Genomic DNA, 27329 nt, shown 5'->3' on the forward strand with positions numbered 1-27329 from the left:
GAACTTGGATATAGCAGATTTGTTAGAATAAGGTTGTATAGCTACTGTTATTAATCGGTTTTGGAAGTGAGACCTATATTTCATCACTCTTTGTAAAAAAAATCAGATCATGACACATTAATTAAAGTATTTCATACCTTTAATCACAACTTTGCAATTCTTGCAAAATAATAATACTTTTGCACCTTTATTTATTAACAGCATTTTGATTTTTTCCATCAGCCACAATAAGGTGTGATTTTTTTCTGCAGTTTACTGTTGACTGCTGCCATAAACGTCATACCACAATTACCTCATAATATTCATGGTGCGTAACCCTCCTTGGCCAAAACTAAATGCTAAATGGAAATGTAATGCGAAAATGTCTACAAGTAAATAAGGTGTCTATTTCTTTTTATTAAGTATAACACTTTCACTGCATATTGACTTCAGTTACGAATATATAAACCAAATAAAAAGAAATAAAATTTTTGATATATTTATGGTCTCAACATACAACTTCACGTAGCAGCAGCAGCAGACAGACAGACATTCACAAAGTCGTTGTCATAGTAGCATTCAATGGAAAATAAATAAGGCCAAAAACGTGATTACAAAATATGGTGATATATTGCCAAGATAGCCAATTGTAAATTAAAGAAATAAAAATACTATCCTAATAAAAATGTTATACATATTTTAAACAAAACCTTAATAAATAATCAAGTTAAAACAATAACAAAAGAAAAACACAATTATTACTTAATGATAAATTTATTTCGATTAATTGATTATCATCTTAATGTAGTTGTTATTTATAGATCGAACCAAAATACTATTTTTAATCAATTTTGTTTTCTGCTCTGTTTTTTCTAGGTCTCCTTTAAGCACAATTTTAGTGATCGTTTTTAGTCTGATTGTGTTGGTAACAGCACGACCACAATTGAATCGTTTCCAACATATTGCTGTGATAGAAAATGATGCCTGGGAACAGACGTTGCCAAGTGAACTACGAAACCCCTTTTATAAAACGCCTAGAGTAAGAAATGCCTTGGCCAAGTCGTCTTGGTTTGGTCCGGGCGAAATGCCGGTAAGTTTAAAAATGAGTGTAATTGAAAGGGTGTAATCCGTGAGATTAGATCAAAATTAAAATAATAACAAGCAAGATTACTTTATTCGGCAGTGCCGAATCGATTGTGGGCTTCGCTTAACAACGAACTATCTCCCTTTCTCTCTCTCTCTCTCTCTTTAGTCATTTTTGAAGCTATGTTTCTCTGCAGCTTAGGGCGCTTTGATTTGTTTCAGATTCTGGTTGACGTTTCCAGGTGTGTCGCCTTCGATTAAGAATGTCGATGTGGTTCTGACATTGATATGTTTGGTTCCATAGTTCCGTATTGGAATTAGTGTTATACCAAAATATTTTATGAATTCATCACAGACAACGATTGTTGAATACCTGAATCGCATTAATTTCGTGCAAAGTGTTCCAAAATTCGCAAACTTCCGCATTCGATATCGAGTAAAATTGATCGTAATTTTCTTATTTGAGATTATGGCACTCGATATCGAGGAAGAAATTTAGTATATTTTATCATAAATTCGATATAGAAATCATTTTTCGTTACGATAGCTCATTCGATCACGAATGCCCCTGATATTTTTACGCCTCGATATAGCAGTAAACTTCCAAACAGATCGCAACATTCCAAATGCCTGGTTATCTTTTTAAATTCGGAAGGCTGCCAGCTCAACATTCTGTATTTTAAATTTACATTGCTCTTCTTTATGTTAATCGTTATCCTGGCTTTTAAAGCTTCGATCTCAATGGATTTGCTTGTGACAACATGATAACTGTGCGACAGAAGGCAGGAGATATCCCTTGATTATCTAAAAACCAAATGTGAGTAACATTTTTGTTTGAAACCGAATTCAGATATGTTGGTGTTCTGTAAATCGTGCGAATTGCAGAAGATCCATTGGTCGACAATTCGGTTTTGAAATCGCTTGTTTTTGAAATGATTCGATTTATAGATCATCAGCTCTCTAGTTGTTGGTGATGTTCCTAGCTTATATTTGCTTTAGTAGAATTACGTACAACGATGACAAGGACGATGTTAAATAAAAGAGATGTTAATACTCTCCCTTATCGATCGCTGGTTGATCGCGGAATTTAACTTTTTTTTACAGTAATGATTTTTGCGATCCATATTGCATGTTCGCCTTTTCAAAGTTTATAAAAATCATGTATTCGTCGGACTGCTCGATTATTACGCGCAGATTGTTCATATGTTCGGCGCAAGAATTGTGCGGGCGGAAGCCAGCCTATTCTTGTCTAAGATCAGACCCTTTTCGGTTCAGTGTGAGCAATTACCTTGTTTACAGCGCTTAGGATTGTGAATCCACTCCAGTTGCTGCAATCCACCTTTTCAGGGATATTTATTAACAGCAATTCCGCAGTTATTTGGGAATAAGCTTTAAGCATCTCTGGAGCAACACTATCAGTTCCAAAGACTTTATTCTTGTCTAAGATCAGACCCTTTACTGTTCATAATGTGAGCAATTACCTTGTTTACAGCGCTTAGGATTGTGATTCCACTCCAGTTGCTGCAATCCATAAGGTCACTTCTTTAGGGATATTTATTATCAGTAATTCCTCAGTTGTGTGGGAATTAGCTTTAAGCATCTCTGTTATCAGTTCCAAGGACTTTATTAGACTTCAAGTTATTGACGGTTTTTATTACTTCTGTGACTTCAGGACATATGAAGAAGTCTTGCCTAACTCCGGTAGTATAGTTACAGATACTTGATTTATTGTGGAAGGAATTGGATAGTTTGCTAAAGTAATGCTGTTTCCATATTTCCAATTGAACAATTCTGAAAGTGCTTAATACGTAAAGATCTGTATTCCTCAGAGTCTTTTTGAACATCACTATCATGTTCCTGCCATCTTCTCTTATCCCTTCTGGCACTCCACTTCACTAACTTGTCGTCGTAGCACATTTTGCTTCCCACGAATTCTGACCGTATTTTGTTTCGTCCTAATTATGCTTTAAAATCTCCCATATGTTTGATTGCGTCGCCGATCTGTATTGAAGGCAAAACTCTGTTCAGGTAGCTGTAGAAAATTTGCTTCTCTGACGTTTCGGATATTAACGTTGGAGAGTTACATTGAACGGATATAAGGCTCTAGTGCGGAATTATTGCTGTGTGAGAATTCTATTACCAAAAGATTTCCAATTGATAAGAACATTATGGGCTCCATTAGATCGTTGTTGATCGGCTGGTTTGCTGGAGTATAAAAGTGTGAGGTTTTTGTAGGTATTGATTTTTCCTACTTCTGGCCATCTTGTTTCGAACATTCCTAAAATTACAAGTTATAGCTGACGAATTCACCACGTGCTTGAACCAGTGAAATGTTTCTAGGAGTGTTCATACGTTCCATGTTCCGATTGGTGTATTTTGTTTGAAGCTGAAGGTCGTCATCGTGGGGATCCGAAGGCCGTCATCGTGCTTTTTGACCAAAGAGACTAATTGAGCCACCTTGTCTGATCCAACAATCTCTAGGCAGGAAAGCCGTAAAACGGTAAAAAAAAACTGTTGAGTTTCAGTTACTGTTTCCCCCTTATTGTCACTTAATAACCTGAGGCGCAGTGGTGTTATCTTGCCACTTCATTTATTCAACCGTACATCTTGTGACTCTAGCCGCAGTCAGACGATCTCCTGAACGCCATAACCAGGGGATACTTGGTATAAAACCGGAAGTAGTGATCCGCTTGGAATATTCAAGACAAGTGTGTCCCTATCCTTAAAATAAAAATTTCTTCCTTCGAAATTTATCATAACTTTTGATCTTATTTTTATTTTATTTAATCTTGATTATCTCGCAACTTCTACACAAGTGTCAAATTATTTATATTATTTCTATTTATTTTTAGGTTTTGGATAGACAAGCTGAAAAGATTGCCAGACGGGAAATTTACAATGTTTTAAGTCATGCTGGTCTCATCGAAAGAAGAAACTTTTTGTAAATTTAAAATTAAAAAAAAATACGATATAATAATAAAAATGTTTTTTATATTTTGTTTTTAAGAATATAGCATTTATTTAAGAAAACAGTAATTTTTTTTGTTTCTATATAAAAATAACTTTAATGCATTTACAGTTTCTTTACATAAAGAAATATAGAAAAAAAGTTAAGAAAAAAACTATTATAAAAAGCAAATTGTAACAGCTGATCAATATATAATTTTTACACAATAAATCAAGAAAAACTTGGAGTCATAGTTTAAGAACTAAATACAAATCCTTAAGAGTTTCAATTTTAATAGGAGCGTTAAATTAAAACTAAAGAAGAAAAAAATAATTAAAAATCTAATAGTATGGCATGCTTGGCCATATTTCTTAATTGGTTTTCCTCAGTTTCATTGGCAGGTGGTGCTGATTGTAAGTTCTCGCTTATACCTAAATGTTTCTGTTTGCGTTTCAGCTGTTCCGTTTTATGCATTACTTCTTTACGTATTTGCTTGGTTTGATTACTGGCGGGTGATGAGCCATTTGTCATTTTGGTATTGTCATCATCATCATCATCGTCTGAGTGTTTACCAAAACCATTTTGATCACCATTTAGCCTTGTGGTTAAAACATCTTCCCCGGTATGGGAATGGTCGTTGAATGATTTGGGATCACTTGATTTTATCATTGATTTGAGGAAATCTTCACAAATCAAACTCATTGGCGGCATAGTATGAACAGACATGTCAATAAGCTAAAATCAGAGATCAGGGAGGTTGGAATTAATATAATGTTAAGTTTCTTGAGTTGTATGTTGTGTTAGTGAAAGTTCTTGAATGTTCTTGAATGTTGATTCATATGAAGAAGGTTCTATGTTGTGTTTATGGGAAAAACATTGTGGTAAGTTGTAGCTGTATTGTTCTTGAATGATGATTAATGTGAAGTTTGATTGTTGAGCTAGTTCTTGAATTTTAATGAATGTAATGGTAAATAATATTCACTGGTTTGCACTTCATAAAATAGTAACGTTAGTAGTTTAACCAAATAATTTCACTGCTTAAGTATAAATCCTAAATCAAATTTTCCTTATTTTTTTTTTTGATCCCTCATAATCGTAACTCATCGTCGTAGTAATTGTTAAAACGCGGTCAATGAAAATTCGCTTCCTCAAAATAAAATAATTTTACTCGAGTTCGTGTTATTATACGGCATAACTACGAATTCATTAGTATTTCAGTTTAGTTTCCTCAATTGAAATAACTTTACTGATCGTCGAAGTTATGATCCTAGCTATGATCGCAGTTATTATCTTAGTTCTTACTTATAATGTTGTAAAAGTGAAATAATTTTACAGGTTTTAAAGTGGACTTTACGAATTCTCCAGATACTACGAAACATTGAAGGATCACGATGGACCACTTCAAAACTCCGTAAAATGTCCTTAAGGTGTTACAAAAGCTGAAATTGAATGCTCCTGGAATATATTGGCCTCCTAAATCACGAATTTCACAAATAACGGTTTCAATTTCTTAGTTGTCATTTCGATCGATTTTGTTTAAGCTTCATTTAAAAAAAATCTTATTTGGCAACTTTTCGTATATTTGAGAAAAACAGCAACTAATTATATTATATTTCAATTTCACTTGGACAAATTTAATGTGGTTTCATTTCGAAACAAAGTCTGCTTTTACACAGGGCAAGTTTTCTTGCGCAAGTCTAGAGTTTATAGGAGAGAGAGGCAAGAAGAATGATGAGGGGTACACACTTGCTTGTACTGGCAAGTCTCTTCAATTCTCTTTTATTTTCTCATTTTCACTATGGCGTCCATTAGGTTTTGACATACAAAATTGAACACAGACTTGCTGTGTGTAAACAGTCGAGCAAGTTTAAAAGGGAATCGAAGAGACTTGCTTCAAGTAAACTTGCTGTGTGTAAAAGCAGACAAATGTAGGTTTTACTTTTTCTGAAAAAGCTAATTTTTTTTTTGAACCAGCACTCAGAGTATGACCCTCATGCAAAGCATTGTGTTGGAACTAGAAAAATAGGTTATGGGAGGGAGGATAGAGGGAGTAGTGTTTGTGGGCATTTGATTTGAATTTTCCTATATCGAAAGTGACAGGAAAGAATTCAGGAGGATGCTTATTCCACATACGGACAGTACGGCTAAAGAACGAGTTTTCCCCTTAATTTGTTATGTGATCCATTGCCCAGTCGACCACGAATTGATGAGCCCTTGCCGTAGAACGTGTATTGCGTAAAAAACTACGGGTTTCGGGAACAAGTTCCCTAATTTCAGCAGAGCACATGCCATTGTAGTATCGGCAGAACAGTGAAACACAACCCACATTGCGACGATGTTCCAGTGAGTCAATAGAGCTGGATACCCTATTGTCACCGATAAGCATCTTCGCCCTAACTCCAAAATAGAATTCGAAGCACCGGCCCACACATGAGAGTTGTATTCCATTTTAGGTCGGATATAAGTGGTGTAAATAGTAAGGAGGTCAGATGGAGTCAAGTATTTCTTACACAGTTTTAGAAAACCAAGGCATATGAATGCTTCTTTCGACACTCGAAAAATGTGTTTTGTCCAGCGGATATCGCACTGATTACTCATGCCTAGAATATCAAGAGCTTATGATTCCTTAATATTTACACCACCCATAAAAACAGATGAAGCAACATAATCTGTTGTGCGTATGTATGTTAAAATATTCTATTCGCACAACACCATTTAGAGATTGTCACAAGATCTTGATTAAGCGTATCAGTCATGTTTTGCCTTATTGCCCCAATCTACGACTGGCTTGGTCTATAATTGAATGCATATGTTGCTGTAATCTGCAAAAGAGTAGATAGGGTAGGAAGTTTGACGTAGAAGGTCGTTTATAAAGATAATAAATAGAGTAGGAGAAAGGACGGAGCCTTGCGATACCCCTGAATTGATCTTGAACTCGTTTGATGAAATTCCATCTATAACAACTCGTATAGTGCGAACTCAGAGAAAGCTCGATATAAATCGAGAGAATTTATTACCCACACCAAAAGCAATAAGTTTTGCTAAAAGCGCACCATGCCATTCTCTATCAAACGCTTTAGAAATATCTAGAGCCACCACTTTAATTTCGCCAAAACGGTGTAAGGAACGCGACCATTTTTCCGATAGGAAGACTAGCAAGTCTCCCGTAGAGCGTACTTTCGATCGGAGTGGAGTTCTGCAATAGGGGCGTTATTCTGCAAAATGTACGATTGAAATGATCAATGGCCTACCATTAAATTTCTTGACCTTTTTGAAATACTCAAAATTGTAAATTTTAAATGAATATTTTTCTGAAACCGGTGATTAGTTGATTATCAAGATTTGTCCAAATTAAGTTCATAATAGTCTTGATATTAATGTTAACAAATAAGATAAACTCAAGGTCTACAAAATAGCGAAAGAATATTTAAATAGGAAATAAGCCATATATTGGGGATTCATGAACAAAATGTGCCATCTTGCTCCAGTTCTCAACATATTACAAAAAGTCTGGAGCTTAAAGGTTAAACAAATTTGATTCCTTATTCAAATAATTCGAACTGTAAATACAAATAGTGTGTTTACAAGAGTTAGGTTTTTGGCAACAGACTTAGGTTTTTGACAATTACATCTCGTCTCTATGTTACCCTATGTTTAGGGCTAATATAGGGCATAGGGTAACATAGAAAAGAGATGTAATTGTCAAAAACCCGAGTCTGTTGTCAAAAACCTAACTCTTGCAACAACAAAATACATGTTAGTCAATGTATTTTGTTGTTGTATGAGAAATATAATTTATTGTATTTTTGTTTGACAATCCGGAGTGTCTCGTCTCTATGCATAATTCTCTATGGCCCCAAAAGTGAGTAAACACCATAAATTATTTGATTTTTTTAAGATTAAAATCGATTTGTTGGAGATAGGGCTGAATAATAGATTCGGTTCTGAATACAAATTTAGGTCTGACTTTCATGATCTTAAACTGGTGTTTACTCACTTTTGAAGCTGTGTGTATATGTTAGCAACTGCTTTAACTACATTTATCCTGTTTTCATTTTTGTAATCTTGGTCATTTTAATTAATTGCAATTTACATACGGGGTCATTTAAAGCAGTCATTTAATAATTAAATCAAACATGTCAACAAAAACATCTTCGCGAACATCTGCTTAGTCATGTACTACATTGAAGAGGAATTTGGAGGAAAGCACAAGTAAATATTGTACATTAAATGTAAAATAAACTAAAAGTTCTTCTTTAATTAATAATAAGTATTGTTTTTAATTCTGCTTTTAAAGCACAATAAATGTGGTTTAAACGAGATTTCATTAACAAATTAAAGCAAACAATAATAATATTAATTGTTCAGTTGTTTCCAATTATAATTGCATTTCCAAAGAATAATTAATTGTAAAAGCATGTTGTTATTTAAATTTAAAAAAAAAACGTTCTTATATAATTCCCTCCTCTTTATATTATTTAATACGCAAAATATTGTTTTCTTCCTAAAAATGATGTTCGTTATTTATAGATAACCTCAACATGACCCACGAGGTAAGTACAATTAGGTATATGGGAAATTATGTAAAATTCTATAAATAATAAATTTAATTTTTATAAATTGTTCATATTTATTAATGCGACAAATGTTTATGTCAAGATTCTGAGACTTTTTTGATATTTTCTTACAAAATATGCGGTGACATTTTACGAAAGCAAAAGTTTAGCTCATTTATTAATTTGCATTTCCTTGTATGTGACAAATATGTGCCGCATGAATTTCAATGAATTTTCAGATGATCTTAAAGTTCAATCAACTGTTTGATGATTTGATTAACACAAGATTATTTTGATCTTGAAATATAATAAACTAAATTGAAAATAAGAAAACAAAAATATAATTTTTTCCCATGAATAATAAAGTGATAGTGAAATTTCCAAAAACTGTGTGATTTTTTAAGCAACAATTAAATAATCCCAATGAAAAAATCATAATAAATAAGGTCTTCTAGTATATAAACTGAGCTCCCAACAGCTATGAAAGCAAATCATCCCAATTAGCCCAGTTCTCTGCCAAAAGTTAAAGCTAACAGATAACTAATGCAGAATTGAAAATCAGGAATACAAGTTCAAGATATAAATGCAGTAAAGAATAGAGATGTCAAAAACAGAGCACGGATATTGAAATGATATAAAAAAAAATAATCCTGCTTGCTACATAATGGACAGCGAGACGTATGTTATTTTATGTTGCTGCTGCTCGAGGAAGGACGTTATATTAAAACAGACACCATATGTAATATTGACACAATCGCACCATCGCTCCCGATGTGATACCTGAAAGCAGTAACGAATCAGTAAATTTTGAGTCCTTAACCAAACCATTCAGTCGTGCGGCGAAGACATTTATACTTCCGATGTCCATTCCCAGCAGATTCGTCAAATCGTGCAAATAGAAGGCGGATATTTGCTGAAAATAGGCTCAACCGTTTTTCTCCTCTTTCCCATTATGACAAATTCTACAGAAATCTTGAAATGGCATGCAATCCGAACCAGTTATCTCTGCTACAAGATTCCGAAGCTGAACCCGCGGAATGATCGTCATAGCAATATATCGACAATAATTATATTCAAGCCATATTTCTCTTATCGTCCTACATGTTAGAGTTGTGTAGTTCATGAATTACCTAGTACAATTGAACTATTCACTCAACTCAAGGAAGTGAATCGTTTATCGTACTGAGCGTTTTCAGCTCAGCGCTGAGCGGTTTCATAGTATGCACGTATTTCGTTCAGTATTCATTAAAGGGCTGCACAAGCACATCCATTCACTCGTCAATGCTGTAAAATTCCTTCACAGAGAAAACAGATTCATGATAGAACCGAAACAACACATAGAATTTCTCGGTTCTATCAAGCGAAAGTCGGTTGATAAAGAAGAATTTCGGTTGAAGCAGCCAAACTTTTGTTACCCCTTCTAAAATTTCGTAGCCACAACTGTAAAATTCGGTCACTAAGGTAGAATCATTCGATTTAGAACAAATTCGGTTGCTATCACGAATCTGTATTCGATTGTACTCGATTGTAAACATTGAAAAGTGAGTGTTGAAGGCAACAACGAGATGGTCATTATACAACATAACGAACTATTGAGCGACCTAGTTCATTTGAGTGAGCAGAGCTGAAAACAGCGGCCACTTCACTGAGCTTATAAACCCAACTCTACTACACGTAGTCTCTATAGACCACCTTGAATATGCCTAGTCGTAAAGTATTGTCAGAGTGATAATACATCATGGAAGCGATACCACAAAAAAACGAAAAATGTTCGCTTCAAAGAGCAAGATCCGCCTCCTTACCAGATTATTCGGGTAGCCAAACTATCAGTATAGATTCGAATATCAAACCCGTATATCCACTAAAACCTTAACCAATTTACAGCCTTATAAACGGCAGAAATTTCAGCCTGCAGAACACTACATTGGTAGTGTCCTTGCAATATAAAAGCGAAATCTCTCCTGAACCATCAGTGAATATCTCAAAAATACTTTCATTAGTTCTCTATCGAAAAATGGTTTGGGAGTGAAGTAATCAATATTGTCTAGCATTTCCCACAGACTAAAGAACAGTCGCATGTCCATAGTCAACCCGATTATATTCCTACGAAACATTGAGTCTAATGGCAGAGTTAAGAGCAACCAACTGTAACTGACTTTCAGAGGAGCACTCCATCAAACGAGTGCACCATAAATCACTATCCATTATCAACCATTTTGAAGAGACATTGTCTCGTTAGTTTGTAACGACAACTCCCTTACTCTCATTGAACCACCAGTGCAGACTTTCATGAGTTCTTTGTCGACAAATGTTTTGGGAGTGCAGTAATCAATATTATACACGATTTCCCACAGACTAAACCGCAGACTCATGTCCATAGTCAACCTGATTATATGCCTCGAAACATTGACTCTAAAGGCTGAGTTAAGAGCAACCTATTTTAATTGACTTTCAGAAGAGTCCTAAAACCAATAGAATCAAGTTCTACTAGTAATGAATTAATTCCAAGATTCAACAAAAGGTGAGATAGTACACCACATTGTGGAGACACGTGATTCGTCATTCTAGAGATGGTGATTTCCCCCATTGTAAAGGTAATGATCCTTTGGGACAGAAGAGTCTCCATGAAAGAAACAATGGATTTGTAGGCATCAAATCCGTTCAAAGCCAATATAATTGATGCGAGGTTAACATTATTAAAAGCTTCATCCATATCCAGGAAAGCTGCCAATGTTTATTCGCTATATTCAAGGGTTTTCTCAATATAATCCAGGGGCCGAATTACCGCATTCGATTTCGAGTAAAATCGATCATAATCGAGAATGAAATTTAGTACATTTTGTTATAATTACGATATCGAAAATATTTTTCGATCACGAATGCAAGTATGTGTTCAAGAAATACAAAATCATGCAAGAAAAATCATAGATCATCCAAACCCAGATATCAGGGTTTTGAAATTTTCCACGAAAACTACAGTAAAAACGTATTTGTATAGAAACAAAAAGCAATCCCTAGTGTCTGCAAAAATTCAAAAAAACAATTAACAAAATTCTCCTGAATCAACTAAATTCCAACTAATCTAATTGTTTAGATAAAACTAGTTCTTTAATCATATTAAAACCAACACACACTTTCAAAATGACCCCTTGTTAAGTGAAAACATACTAAATGATACTCGTAAATAAATTGAGGCGCTATATCAATTTTCCAATTATATTAAATAATAAGTATGTAAATTTGTATGAATTTTGTATAAGTAAATAAATATATCCGTGCTAAATGACGCGTGTCACAAATTCAATTGTTATTACGCACACAAATTGAATTTAGGTAAAAAAAAATTACGCATAACGCAAAAACTACACTCACATTCCACTATTTGTGATGACTTAATGCCTTAAACAACTAGATAAAGTCAAGAGTGGAGACGATCACTGGTTATAATAACAATTATCATAATTGTGGTATGATAGTAAAACATAAATAAAATGCATCTTTTATATTAGCTGGCACTCGGTCAGTAGAAATATAAAACAAATTTTGTAAACTATTTACGAATACAAGCAAAGAATAAACATGTCTCAAGAGTAGTCTCGAAATTATTTATATTAATTTTCTCGAATACTGGTGGAGTGTAAAAGAAATGAGAATTATGAGGATATTGTAAAATGCATCTTGCGAAGGTGTGTTGAGGAGAGGAGGAAGTGGTAAGTAAAGATATAAATTTTCCCTCTTAAAAAAAAACTGTGTAAAACTAGAAGGAAACAATTGTGTCATGATACACAAATAAAATTGTATTTGTGTTGAATTCTAATGCAACAACACACAATTAAAGAATAATGGGACCAACTAAAAACTGAAAGAAAAAAATGCCCAGGATTTTTTGTTAGGTCCCCAGAGAACTTGTAGCATTAATACATCGAATATTGTTTTGAAAATCTTCAAAATAGGTTCTTCGTTAAATAAAATTTTGAAAAAAGTGAATTTTCACCAAAATCATTAAAAACAGTATTTTCCCTGAAAAGCTTTAATCACAATAAAGGTATTTTTCATCAAAAAGCTTTATTCCCAAAAAAGTTGTTTTCACACAAAAGCTTTTTGCAAAAAACCTTTTATAATATAAGTTTTTTACAAAAAGCTTATTTTTCATTCAAAAGCCTTATTCACAGAATTTATTTATTCGCCAAAAAATTTGCTTCAACCAAAAATTTGATTCATTAAAAAAATATCAAAAAAGCTTTTAAATGTTTTTACAAACATTTTATATCAAAATTTTATTTAACCAAAAAATCTTGTTGAAATAAAAACTTGAAAGCTTTTTTGGGAATTGAATAGTTTTCACCCAAAAAGCTTTATACAGATTTATTCCCAAAAGAGTTAGATCAAGAATTTATTGATTAAAAACAATTCATAAAAAATCTCAATTCCCTAAATAAGCTTTTTTAAAAAGATTTTACTTAACTTTACAAAAAAAAAAATTCCCAAAGAAATATTTTTATATTAACAAAGCTTTATGACCAAAAAAATATCTTTTTTTTGAATAAACTGTCTCACGAATCGAAAATTTAACAGGAACCAACCAGTCGCTGATTGCAGTCACAAAGATGGAGAGAACATTTCGAAGAAATTAGTAACGTCATTACAGATGCAACTACTGAGGACAATGAAATGGAAAACAACAGAAAATATCCTAAGAATATCAGGTAGTCCCCCGTGTATGAGTGAGATAAAGGAGGCCATCGGGAAGTTAAGAAATAACAGGGCAGCAGGCGAAGATGGAATACCAGCGGAAATTTTTCGGGTTAACATCGAAACCACAGCTGAACTTCTATGACCACACATCACAACAGTCTGGGAGGAAGGGAGGAAGGTCTACCTCGAACTTAACGACGTCATCGTTAAGTTACCAAAATCCTGAACAGGCAGGTTTCCGGCCAAACAGGAGCTGCGTAGACCAGGACAACACGCATTATAATAGAGCAATCTCTAGAATGTACCTACTGTTCGTAGATTTCAAACCTTCGATACCATCAGACGGACTGCCAAATAGAAAGCATTGAGAAGAAATGGAGTACCCCAGAAAATAACTCGAATCATCAGTGATATGTATGTACGAGGATGTAGAAGTATCAGTTCTTCACAACGAGAATACAAGTCAACCATTTCACACAAACGATGGAGTAAAACAAGGATAACCCCTATCACCCCTGTTATTCACTATAGTTCTGGATGACATCATGAGCGAAGTCTGTTCAGAGAGAAGAGCAATAACATGGATCCTCTAATGTCAACTCGAGAATTTGGATTATGCGGATGATATTTGTCTACTCTGTGATAAATATCAAGAAAACCAAAGCTATGTGAATCAACAACGTTAGCACCGATAACATCATGCTACAAGGCCAACCACTTGAATACGTAGAAAGCTTCTACTATCAACGAATGGCGGCTCTGAAACAGTCGTAAATAACAGGTTCAATAAAGCGGCAGCGGCATTCGGAAGGAGAAACTCACAAATATCCAGACGAACCAAGCATAAAATTTTCAACGCATGTTGAAAACGCATGTTGTACGGAAATGAAACTTGGTTAGTATCGAACACCATGACGCAAACCCCGAATCTTATGTACCCTTAAGCAAGTTATACTTTAAAATAAAAATTTTAAATATTATTGGGTAAACAAAATTTAAAAACAAATTTAACAACAACACAAACTTTCACTCATGGTGAAGGGTATAGAAGGCCTTTTTGCAGTTTTTTACCAAAAAAGCTTTTTTCACTGAAAAATTCCCCATAGTTGGTCCCATGCCATAGCCGTAACCATTTCGGAAAAACACTACAAACTTTCCCTGCGTATGTTTTGTAAACAAAACGGAACAACAATAAAAAAAAAATAAAGAAAACACAGGCATTAGAAAGAAGCGCTCACACAACAATTCGGTTTTAAGATGGCAAATACGACAATGTGCATAGAATTCATTTTAATGAAGAATTCGCATGCAAAGAGGCAGCAGTCACAGACACTTTACAAAGTTCCTCAGTTGCTGCTTCAAAGAACATGCATATGCTGCTCCAGTTGTAATTGTGTGTGATGTTTTCTCAAAACTGTATTGTATTCTCGAGTGTTGCGTCGTATATGGCGCTTGATTCTAAAAAAGTCAGGCCAGTAGTCGTCAGTCCAGCCAGCCAGTAGTAGGTATTGTTTGTGTTGTGATATAAAATCATGTGCTTTGGAAAATGCTCCAGTCAATTATCATTGTAAAACGAAACTGAAAACAACCGGAGAACAACACGCTTAAATTTAAAAAAAAAAAACATTAAAACAAAACAAAATAAAAACAATTTTACTTCCGTATGTAAACAAATTAAACAAATACAAAGAAAGATATTAAATTTAATTATAATATAAAAAATTCTAACGTGAAATTTAATTAAAAAATTGCACCAGAAAAACATCAGTGAACTTTTGCAACTAAAATCAAAATCAAAAGCAAAATAAATTGTTTATAAAATGTTGCCAAAAAGATTCAATTTGTTAGTGACATTTGTTTTTGTTTTTACCATCGTCCTTTTTTTGCCAGCCGGTCAATGTGGCCCAGTGCCAAAAGTGAATGAGGTAAGCAAACAAAGGAATCAACCAGCCAAACTACACACCACATATAGAATGCTTGGCGTCAGTTTAGTTTCCTTATGACAAAAAAGGCTCGGAACTAAGGAAAAAAAACTTAAACAGGGAAGTTATGACAAAAGCCAACAAATGTATGAAAGGAGTTACTGTACATACAGTGGTGGTCATATAATTTAAACATTCGTAGTATCAGGAAATAACTCATTTTATTTTCCAATTTATAAAAGAAATTAAAACAATTTTATAAATCTAAAGCTTAGAACAAAAATTTACATACAAAATCTAAAGAGTGTGAAAGCATATTTTTTAAATAATTTTTGGTGAATCTGTAAGAATTCAGATATTTAAACCATTCATTCCAGTAATTTAGAATACAGTCCATGAAAAAATCTAAGCATACAATATAAAAGTAGAAAAAAACAAGTAAGAGAGCTATATTCGGCTGTGCCGAATCTTACATACCCTTCACCAAATTATACTTTAAAATATTTTTTTTTAAATATTTTTAGGTAAACAAAATTTATTTTTTTTTTAATTGTTTTTTAATTTTTTTTAAAAAGTTTTTTTTAAAATTTCTTTTTTTTGGAAAAAAATTGATGACAAAAATAATTTTTTGATGAAAAAAAATTCGGGTCAAAAAATTTTTTTCTTGATTTTGACCCATTGTAGGTCCAACTTACCAACGGTCAAAAATCGAGGTTGTCCCGGTTTTTTGCTCATATATCCGTTATTTATAGACGGATTTTGCTGATTTTAAATAGCAAACTTCTCGAAAGCATGTCTGACAGAATTATTGAAGATTTGGATCCCGAAGATATCTGGGGTCTTCAGAAAATTGATTTCAACTAATAGACGGACAGACAGACAGACAGACGGACATGGCTTAATCGACTCCGCTATCTATAAGGATTCAGAATATATATACTTTATAGGGTCGGAAATGAAAAATTAGAAATTACAAACGGAATGACAAACTTATATATACCCTTCTCACGAAGGTGAAGGGTATAACAAGTATGAGAGCTATATTCGGCTGTGCCGAATCTTGGATACCCTTCACAAAATTATACTTAAAAATATTTTTATTTTTTTTAATATTTTTAAGTACACAAAATTAAACATTTTTTTTCGAAATTTTTTTATAAAAAAGTTTTTTTTTAAATTTTTTCTTTTCGAAATAGTTTTTTAATTTTATTTTTAAAAAAAGGTTTTTTCAATTTTTTTTTCTTATATTTTTTTTAAACTTTTTTTTTAATTTTAAAAAAAAATTTTTTTGGAAAAATAATTTATGACAATAAATCATTTTTGAAGAAAAAAAAATCGGGTTAAAAAATATTTTCCCGATTTTGACCCATTGTAGGTCCAACTTACTATAGCTTTATATACACGTAGCAATGGACTTTAAAATATCTATCATTAGATATACATTAATGACTTATTAATCCTGATATAGATACAAAAATTGGCCAAAAATCGAGGTTTTCCCGTTTTTTTCCTTATATCTCAGCCATTTGTGGGCCCTTGTCACTCATGGCGAAGGGTATAAAAACAAAGTAGGTAAGAGTTGTAAAAAAAGATCATTAGTTTTGAAACTACTTAGTTAATTTATCAAATATATTTAATTGATACGCTCAAAACGAAAACCCTAAGCAGGTGGGAAGAGATCAGGATCCTGTGACAATCTATGAATATCTTAAGCGCCTGTCAGATCATGTTGCTTCATCTGTATTTGTGGTTAGTGTAACTATTAAGGAATCAGAAGTTTTTCTAGGAATGGGAATTTTACAAAAATCGAAAGAGAAGTACTTTTGTTGTTGTAGTTCACTGGGGAAAAAGCTTCCGGTTGAAACAGCTGTTGCAGAATGGATAATATTTGGTCGAGTGAGAATCGAATCGTTCCAATTGTGATAGGAGCGAGTTCATGATACTTCAATGGAATATGTTCTTATGGAATTATACAACTTGTTCTCAATAAACGATATTTTTACATATTTAATACGTACTAGAACTTCAACCAGACCTCATTTGAAAATCGTTTCTTTAAAAATGTGTACCCTCATATATGAGCCAAGAGTTCAAACACTATTTCGCCGATTCTTCTGTAGAAGATGCCGAAGTGAGAGTAGAAAAACCAACTCTGTTGGTTCTTACAAGGGAATAAGCTATTCTGGAATTAGGTAACCTTTATTACATATTTAATACTTGAACAAGAACTCATTTCAGGTCAAGCTTGACTCGTTGTCTTTAAAATTGTGTAACAAAAATTCAATCCTTAGATGTTCTTACTAATTACAAAGAAACCTCATGTATGAACTGGAGTTAGACTATATTGACGCTTCTCCTGCAGAAGAAGGCGAAGATTCGGATCTGTGACGGTAGGGAATTTCAAGGAAACTCTTTGAATACTAAAATGAAATAGGTTCTTCTGAAATTAAGGAACTTTTTCCCGATGTTTTTAAATAATAATCAATCTTCAATAATAACTCATTTGAGGTGAATTGGGGAAAATTCGTTTCTAGACTAAATGTCCGCATATGCAATAAACTTCACTGATAAATAATTTCAATGTAGGAATGTTGAAGTCGAATGTCCCCAAATATAATTCCTCCCTTTCAATGACCGCTTATAGCTCAGGTACTGATATCAAGCTGGTTGGAGTTTTCAGCCACTTGCCTTCAAACACTTGCATCTCATCTGACCTTTGCCACTTAATATTAGGTCTTTTTGCAGGTCATTTGCTAGTTGCCGCGGATCCTTGGGTTTGAGGAATTCGCAGATATCACTTTGGAGTGTACCCCGGTTATTTAATATTTTATCATTTCAAATATCTTTACCCACAATATTGCTTATAGCTCTGGTCTGATGTCAAGCAGGTTGATGCTTTCAACCGTTTGTCTTCAGATGCTTGTATCTCCCTTACAGCTTAATAATATATATGTTTGCAGGACCTTTGCTTGCTGCTGCAGATTCTCAAGTTTAGGAAGTCACTTTGAATATTTTCATCACCCATCTCTACTTCTGATATGGACTAGAACTGGCATGTAGCCGAAATATTACCATTCAAAACAATTTTTTTTTTAATGAATCATCGAAAACACTTTCTATATTTTTTTAGATATTTTCCAAGTACTTTTTTCATCCATAACTCTGAAACATTACTTTTAAATGATAAAACCAAAACGCTTCTTCAGGCGTCATGAAAATCCAACTAATGTTCAATTAGATGCTTTCGAATTCCAAATCGAATTGTCGGACGTTGTATATTTTCGGTGATGTACCTCCAAATCACCTCATTTGACGGATTCAAACTGATCAATGGTAAAATTAATGGCAGATTCGTTTTATCAGAGAAGGTGATGGGGAGCAAACATAATTGTAATGCTAGGCATCAAGGATTCGCAAAGGACCTTATCATTGCATGAAATAATTTCGGGAGTGGTTATCGACTGAGTTTAATCTCTGAACTAACTAGTGAATAAGTTAACATTGTGTCATTAGGGCTACTCTGAGTACGAACGGGTCAATAGAAAGCCAGGCTGCATTTTTGTGGAACCTTCCGGTTCAACGATTTCTTGGTATATATAATGAATGGCTAGAGAAAATTCCAGTTCCTGGGAAACCATTTGGGCTCAGACAGTCGTAGCAATTTCATACGCTGTCTTACGGTTTTGTTTACTGAATATTGTGTTCTTAGATAGCGAAGTTTCTCTTAGAGCCACATTGGATGTTTTTAATTTCTCATCGTACAGGAACGACTGGGGCTGCACAAAAGATCCTTGGAGTCACGGAGCTTAGAACCTCTATAATATAATCAACCCCATTTTAAGTACCGCGATGATATTTCGGGTTTCTTTATGGGAACCGAATCTTGGTATCTAAGGAATAGATATGATAGAGAAAATTTCGCTTCCTGGGGAGCAATATTAAGGCTCAAACAACCTGCAACACTGTCAAGAAGATATTAGAAATTATAATAGCTTAATAAGGGCGACCTAAGGTTTACGCGTCTCTTCCAGTACTGCTACATCTTAAAATTAAAGAAGTTATCTTCGTACGAATAATATCCCACTTTGAATAGACAAGTAAATCTGTCAGCGTTTAACTCAATAATTCAATACAGACATGTCGCTATTTTTAGAAGTTTTTTAGTTCCCATATATTATTTTCTTTAGGAAACTAAACGAAAATTAGAATAATAATTCCCAAAAAACCTATTACTGATTTTAAATAACATTCACTTGCACAAAAATAAACCAAATTATTCCGATATAGGTCAGGTCATTTTATTTATCAAAAGAAAAGAGAAAGAATTTACAAGTCTTTGTATAGAATAACATAATACAAAATGAAGCTACAAAAACAGTAGTTAAATTCGTTCAACAACAACAGCTATTGTTAGTTTATTAAATATTTAATAAGCAACAAAAGTTATAAATAAATTTTTCAAATAACAAAAAAAAAAGTAAAAATTTCTAAAGCTTAGGAGTAGTAAAATTCAAAATAAAACGAAAATATTTGTTTAAGAACTAAAAACCCAGAATAAAAAAATATCCACTGTCTATTTAATGAATAAATAATTTATTTATGTTTGCAAATTTATTTTAGCACGAGATGTTAATGCCGAAAGTACCACAATGGCATTGTCTACGTTATTTCAAACATGACGTTTTAATGATGAGACGCTGTCGACATTTACGTGTGCCCACGGCTCCCAGATTGGGTGATGTGAAAAAGTGAGATTACTTCTAAATAAGTTTTCAAACAAACTAATGTTTCTATTTATGTATAAGATAAAAAAATAGCTTGGAATGTATTTTTATTTTTCATTTGATTTGAATTAATTTTAGATTTTTGGTTTTTCTTTACCTTTTAGTTTAATATGCTTTTCTGATTTTGTTTTAATTGCAGATATAACCACACATTTAATTATAACATTGTTAAAACGACTGATACCAAACATAGTTGATAATTACAATATATAAATGATGAAAATAATATATAATTTTAGAAATAGTAGTTGTGTATTTAATAAGTGTAATTTAAACATTTGATACATTTTTACAGCAATTCTTGTTAAAACACTTAAAATATTCACAGTCATATTTCATATTTGAAAAAAAAAGAAAATGTATAAACCAAAAATATAGCCAAACTAACAAAATGTAAAATTTTTATATAAAAAAATTTAATTTTAAACATAAATGTACAAACATAACAAGAGTAAAAAGTAGTTTTGTATTCAAATGGAATACATTTTAGTTCAGAGATTTTTATATAAACTTTAGCTTGGAAAGTTGGAGGGAGCTATGCTCTTGTTGTGTTTTAACATTTATTTAAAAAGCCAAAGTACTTCATAGTTTTTAAGCTTTATTTTTTAAAATTGAAGAAAATTAATAAAATGTTTTTTTTTTGAGATTTAAAACGATTATGTGGTTTTTATTTATGACGATGATCAAATTTTGTAAGTAAGCAAGGAAAAACTGAAAAATTTACAGTCTTATTAGGCAATGATATCAGTTTCAACCTGCTGTCTTTGTTAATCGTCAAAATTTACGTATTTGCGATTCACCAAATCACCTACATGCGATTGTCGAAATACAAATACATCTACAACGTGTCACTGTGAAAATGATGCCGGTCAAGCAGGGATAGTCACTGGTGCTTGATGCACTATATTGGCAACATGTCACAACGTTGATGAGTTTTGCGGTATGGTGAATGGTTATCTCAATCCATAAGGACCGTCACAGGCTGCCTTCAAATAACCTCCGAACACCACCTTCACGAGGAAACCAAGGTTCTACCGGTCAAGGAACTCAACGTCATGTTGATATCATCGGAGGAGTCATCCAAACTTCAACATCACACAGTTGGAGTCTCCCCCGATGCATGTCAGACAGGACCATCGGAAATACGAGGAGAACATACAGTGGTATGCAGGATCCATTTGATCGTCGCTCGAATATGACAGCTTTGAACGACATTCACAGAGACGCCATCAATTCCGCGGTAGCAGGATACCGTATGAATGTCGTACTTGGAGGTCGCCCACCACCGATAGCAGACGCCGAGAAGATTATGCGGCGTGGAACAAGAGTCGTTCTGGCACAACTTAGATCAGGATGGAGCAACAGGCTTAATGCCTTTTGGTCCCGCATAGACCGTGCCGTCCTTAACTTATGGCCAGCATGTGGTCAGGGTCCTCATGACACCCTCCACATATTTAACTGTTCAGCCAAACCTACTTCACTCAGTCCAATGGATTTATGGAATCATCCTGTTGAAGTAGCTCAATTTCTTGGACTTGAACAACATGCAGAACCACCAGAACATCCAGATTGATTAATGTAAAATTGTTCATGCTGCTACAACAACAACAACTGGTGCTTGATATAGCGACATAAAAGAGTTTTTTTTTTTCTTTCTAAATTGGATGATCTTGATGAGGACGACAAAGTTTTTTTTTGCTTTGAAAATGTCGAATTTTGTGCCAACAATGTGTTTGTTTTGCTTCTTTAATTTGAAGCATATGGTGAATGTGTTTCATTGGTTTCAATGTGCGAGAGATGGTTTGTGCGGTTCAGAAGTGGTGATTTTTGACACGGAAAACAAAGATCGCCTAGGCCAGCCAAAAACATATGAAGGCCAAGCATTACACCATGAATATTGTTCTCAAACTCAACAAGAAAATTACAAAATATTTTCAAACAGCTGGGTTCATCCAAAAGCAGGGAAAATGGGTACCATACGAATTGAAGCCGTGAGACCTTGAAATACGAGTTAGCATGTCCGAAATCATGCTTAAACGCAATAAAAGAAAAACATTTTTGCACCGAATAAGTAATGATTCGTTACGTTATAGATTCATTACGATAACCCGAAGTGTTAGAGATCGTATGTGAAGAACGGCAAGCAGCCTAATAAACACCAAAGCCAAATATCTATGGCGCTAAGGTAATGCTCTGTATTTGTTAAGAGCAAAAGGGTCCTATCTATTATGAGCTGATAAAATCTAGCCAGACCATCACAAGAAACTTCTACCGAACGCAACTGATTCGTTTGAAGCGAGCATTGGCCGAAAAACGCAAAGAATATGCCGCCAGGCATAAAACCGTAATATTCCATCATGACAACGATAGGCAACATATTGCAATACCTGTTAAAAACTATTTAGAATGAAGTAGTTGGGAAGTTTTGCTTCAACCGCTTTACTACTATTTGTTTCAATCGACGCAGAACGCTCAATCTGGGATACGCTTCACTTTGGAACTGATATTGCCTTGATTCGTTCATGGCCTCAAAAGATGAGTAGCAAACCATAAAACAATAATCACCTTAATAAAAGCTTATGTCGAAATCCCGGTTTGTGAAATCGATTTTGAAAACGATTAATGGAAATTTATATACAAATAACAAGTAAGAGAGCTTTATTCGGATGTACCGAATCTTAAATGCCCTTCACGAAAATATACTTTAAAATAACGATTAAAAACTATTTTTGGTGGATAAATTTTTGTTAGTGAAAAAACGATATTAATTGTTATAAGACAATTATGAAGGTTCAAGTCATTTTCTGAGGGGGGGCTACAATATAATTTCAGAGTACTTAGAACTAATTTGTAAAAAATTTTATCAGGATTGCCGCATAATAAACATATTTATGACTGCTCTAACTGTATTACTGAATTACATTTATATGGGGGCTAGGTGAAATTATGGATGGATATTGCCCAATTTCAATACCAAACAAACCTTATCATTCTCACCACTTAGGTTTTTGACAACTGAGTTAGGTCTTTGACAGTAGAGTTTCCGATCTATGTATATTTATCTTTGAATGATGAAATGATTTATAACGATCCTCGTAAATGTCAATTTAAAAACTACATTTTATGTAACAAATTCAAAGTCTGCAGTAAATAACTTAAGTATTTCAGTCTGATGATTATTAAGAACACAATTAAATTATTAAGAAAAAAATGACTTACCGCTTTAACTGCAGTCTTATCACTATTGCCCAAAACTAAGGGACCATTTTGACGTGATGCAGTTTGTTTGTCGCTGACTGCTTTTGTAGCATAAGTACCAAATGTGGTATAATTTATAGAATCGGTGGCTGCATTATCAAATGCAATGGGTGCTGCAACATCTGAATGTTGTTCATTGGGCGAAGATAAGTAAATAATTTGCTAAAAACAAAATATACAATTTTCTTATTAACCTTACAAGAGGATTAAATGTTTAAGAAATAATAAACAAACCTGATTTTCATTTAAGAAATATAAAGTTGACTGAGCCTGCCAATCTAAATTTATAGATCTTTGCTTCGGGTAACGTCTTGGTATCCAAGCAATACCATACACATTTGGTACATTGCGTCGCTGGTAAATGGGCAGCGGAACATTGGGTTGGAAAAGATGCACTGAAATTATTGTTTATCAAAAAAAAAAAAAAAACATTAAATTATTCAACTCAACTCCATTCATCTTAACTCAACTTACATTCATTATTGTGAGTTACCACAGCCATTAAATTAGTTTGTGGATCAAATGTCAAGTGTTTAACACTTAATTTTAAAACCGATTGCAGCCTGAGAGTTAAAAGATTCCATATTAGAACACGACGCTGCGTACATACAACCACCAAATGAGCATATTCTCCGGCAGCAAATTGTACGTGAGTTATTTCAGCCAATGTTGGTTTAGGCGGTACCACGCTTTTCTTATTACCAATCACACAGTTGACCTTATCCGACTTAATAATATCATTTTTTTTGTGTACAATAGTACTTCCCAGATTCATTAAGCTCAATATGGGCACTAGATTTTGTACAACTTTAGCATCATAGTTATGTTGTTGTTTGAAATAATGATGCAAACGATATTTTGCCTTAAAACGTTGCCTTAAATTCAAACGATGAGCCTTGGCGTGCAATACACATTCCACTTGTCGTTTTTTACACACAATATTTAAATATTCAGCTAGCTTTGTTTCCATTTGTGGATGAACTTTACAAGTTATACCCAATTTTTGATAGAGTTGAACTTTTTGATATAAACTCAATTCATGCATTTGCAAAACCTTTTTATATAAATTTGTCTTTTGTTGTTCATCGAGATGTTTTAAGGGTTGAGCTGTATTATTGTCCTCAGATTTCTTATCATTTAAAGCCTTTTGCAGCTCTTTGATTAAGGTCTCTTCGTTGGTATCCAACATATTGGTAAATAATTGCATGATTTTTTTACGTTTCTCCGATAATTCTGATTTGGCGTAGTTTATATTTTTGGTGGGCAATCTAACTAGAGCTTTAGTTGCACAGCCATCCAGACCATTGGAGCCGGTAAGAGCTGCTTTTAGTTTTAGATTATCAGATTTATATACACACAAGGTGTTGCCATAACCAGCGGCCAAGAGAGAACCATCTTGGGAGAATGAAATCGAATCGACTGGAAAATCTTTGTACGAAGTTTGTGCTATACAATACCAGGTTTTGCCGCTTTTATAAATATTATCAGAGTCATCTAGAGACCACATTTTTATAATATTATCTTCGCCTACAGTAGCACATAGCAGATTATCCACTTGATAGTCATTGGAGAATTCAATGGCTTTAAAACCGCCTTCATGGGGCAATTCAATGTTGGTATTTAAAGCGTAGCTAAAAAAATATATAAATTTACATTTTGAAAATTAATATTTGTACATCTTATTTTAAGTTTTCCTCTATAGTATAGTGACTAGTATCAACCCTCATAGTTTTCACTTACTTTTGTGATTCCTCTTGATATTTCCAAAACTTTAAACGTAATTCTGGTAAATGCTCTTCATCATTGAAAACTTCTCCAGTAGCCATCCAATCAATATTAAACGCCGCTTTAGTAACACGTATATCGTACATTATCCTATCTCGTTCTACGGACAATAAATTTTGATTAACAATATTTATCTGAAAACAAAATCAAACTATTAATCTCTATTTTTAGACATATAAATAACATCAGCATACATACATTATACAACAAACTCTTGGTATAGGTATTATAAAATTGTAATGATCCAACACGACCATTTAATACCAACGAATTGTTACGTGGGTTTAAAAGTAAACCCGTAGGAAATTTATAATTTTCAGTAGAATCCTCTGCTACATAAGTGAATTCTTGTAGATTCTGAATTACTGTCTTTTCAATGCCATAAATTTGTATGCTATTGTCAATCGTACATACTACCACATTTGAATTGTCTGGACTAACAACAATATGACGGATTTTAGCCACCATACGTGGTATATATTGTTTTAAATCAGGCCTTTCTATATGCCATTTAACCAATACAGCTTCTTCACCACTGCTGTAGAAATTTGCACCGGCTGGAGTGAAACAAATGCTGGTAATTCTCGTATGATGCCAATGATATAAGCTCTAAAAATTAGGGAAATTATTAAAATGCTTCAAAGAAATTTTAATTTTTTGCCAATTACTTACAGTTCTAACAGTTTTATGATTGTTAAACTGACGCCACAGGAAAATTTTTCCATATTCATCACCTGTTGCTACACAATCTTCTGATGGGTGAATTTGTATAGCAGTAACGGGTACTTTGTGGGCATTCATTAATCTGAATAAAAAATTATAATTTAAGAAAATGTTTAGACTGAACAATTGTTTTGTTCAATAGCAAAAAAAAAAAACTATTACAAATTTTTACAAATTGTTTTTGTTTTTTAATAAATTTTTCTGTGAAAATTTGTAATAATTCGTAATATGTAGTTTTTATTATTGAACAGATCAAATATGTATGCGATTGCTAAATGAAATTTCGTTCATGAACGAATTTTAAATTTCAAACTATTATTTTTTTTATTACTCACCTAACCCATTGCCAAGTTTTGTAGTTCACAAAATATACAAAATAATCCTGTGCCAACACGAGATTTGGGAAATTATTATTATCCACTGCTAACAAGGGTATCTCCGTACTACAATTAAATCGATCAGTATTATATAGTAATCAGAACGCAAAGATTTACTTACGTTAATTTCATAGTACATGGTATTATCATATATTGTTGTGTTCCTCGATTAAATAAACGAAATTTAATCGGTTTGCTTAGGACTCTGTAGCAAATAACAGCATGAGATAATTCCGAATTATTATCATATAGACTAATAAGTTTGAAACTTGTCACCGTTCTTTTTGCTGCCTCTTCAGGAGTATGTATTGCAAGAGTATTCTTAAGAACTCCAGTCTTCCAGTCCCAGGAAAAAATTTCGGCCGCTTTATTGCAGGCTACCAAAGTACTATCATCATTTAATTCAAATTCAAAATCTATAAGGGGTTTTGTGGAACCCTCCAGCTTTCTCACAAACTGGCCACTTATGGTGGAGTAAATTCTAACTTCATTCTGGGCCATAAACAACAAGTGCCTGACGAAAGTAAAACAATCAAATCAAAGTTATAGTATAAGTTCTTTGGTAGATATTTAGGCACTATACTTACTCTCCAGTTTTGGAGTATAAGGGGGCATAATCTAAAATATATCCTCCTGCTAAGTGTTGAAATTTTAAATTATCATTTTCTTCATTTTCAAAATCCATGTTGTTTTAGAAATTTATTTCTTGAGGTCTTAGAAAAATTATGCTTGTAATGTTTTGTTTACGTTAATATTTTATTGATTTACTGATGAAAATGTTTCACATTCACTTTTCTTAGTGCTGGTAGTGTAATTTTGTTATTTTTTGTTACACTTATTTAATAGTTTTTCACAAAACTAATTGAAATTAATATCAGTTTTAATAAATTCCACCATCTACCGCACGTGTTGATGTTCAGAGAGTAGTTTTTTGTATAGTGACAGCTAGTGGTGGTATTTTCTCAATAACTGTGAGAGTGTTGCCGTATGAGGAAAACTGAAATTGGGATTAATAAAAGGTTATATTTGAATCACAGAAAAGCAAGGTTGGCTACCGATTCGAAATGATAACGGTAAGGCTATTTTAGTAACGTTATTTTAACGGTAATTGCAGTTATTTCGGTAACGGGAGCATAGGGGAACGGTATTTGCTGTTATTTCGGTTACGGAATTTTAATGATGCGGTAATAAAATTCTTAAAAAAATTACAAAAATAAGTT

At 33.3% G+C, this 27329-nt stretch overlaps 3 protein-coding genes across 3 annotated transcripts; 2 read left to right on the forward strand and 1 right to left on the reverse strand.

Moving 5' to 3' along the window:
* The first annotated feature begins 361 nt into the window (after window positions 1–361).
* LOC135950412 (uncharacterized) lies at window positions 362–4282 on the forward strand. The gene is made up of 3 exons (XM_065499957.1): window positions 362–371; window positions 801–1069; window positions 3915–4282. The coding sequence occupies exons 1-3, from the start codon at window positions 362–364 to the stop codon at window positions 4005–4007; spliced, it is 372 nt and encodes a 123-aa protein (XP_065356029.1). The 3' UTR covers window positions 4008–4282.
* l(2)05287 (WD repeat-containing protein l(2)05287) lies at window positions 4099–27026 on the reverse strand. The gene is made up of 10 exons (XM_065501961.1): window positions 26697–27026; window positions 26231–26623; window positions 26068–26175; window positions 25682–25814; window positions 25208–25618; window positions 24965–25143; window positions 23699–24855; window positions 23459–23619; window positions 23186–23386; window positions 4099–4744 (listed from the first exon to the last, which is right to left on the reverse strand). Exons 1-10 carry the CDS (start codon window positions 26792–26794, stop codon window positions 4343–4345), a joined length of 3243 nt encoding a protein of 1080 aa, XP_065358033.1. The 5' UTR covers window positions 26795–27026; the 3' UTR covers window positions 4099–4342.
* On the forward strand, window positions 14776–20619 carry LOC135951266 (uncharacterized). The gene is made up of 3 exons (XM_065500885.1): window positions 14776–15185; window positions 19803–19930; window positions 20106–20619. Exons 1-3 carry the CDS (start codon window positions 15081–15083, stop codon window positions 20161–20163), a joined length of 291 nt encoding a protein of 96 aa, XP_065356957.1. The 5' UTR covers window positions 14776–15080; the 3' UTR covers window positions 20164–20619.
* Window positions 27027–27329: the final 303 nt, after the last annotated feature.

Source organism: Calliphora vicina, chromosome 2 (genome assembly GCF_958450345.1).
Source record: "Calliphora vicina chromosome 2, idCalVici1.1, whole genome shotgun sequence".
NCBI classification, from domain to species: Eukaryota; Metazoa; Arthropoda; class Insecta; order Diptera; family Calliphoridae; genus Calliphora; species Calliphora vicina.

Excerpts from the sequence above, each read along its gene's own strand:
- LOC135951266 (XM_065500885.1), top strand. The coding sequence starts at position 15,081 with ATGTTGCCAAAAAGATTCAATTTGTTAGTGACATTTGTTTTTGTTTTT. Across the intron at positions 15,186-19,802 it reads CAGTGCCAAAAGTGAATGAG|CACGAGATGTTAATGCCGAA; the intron begins GTAAGCAAACAA and ends AATTTATTTTAG. Across the intron at positions 19,931-20,105 it reads AGATTGGGTGATGTGAAAAA|ATATAACCACACATTTAATT; the intron begins GTGAGATTACTT and ends TTTTAATTGCAG.
- LOC135950412 (XM_065499957.1), top strand. Across the intron at positions 1,070-3,914 it reads TTGGTCCGGGCGAAATGCCG|GTTTTGGATAGACAAGCTGA; the intron begins GTAAGTTTAAAA and ends ATTTATTTTTAG.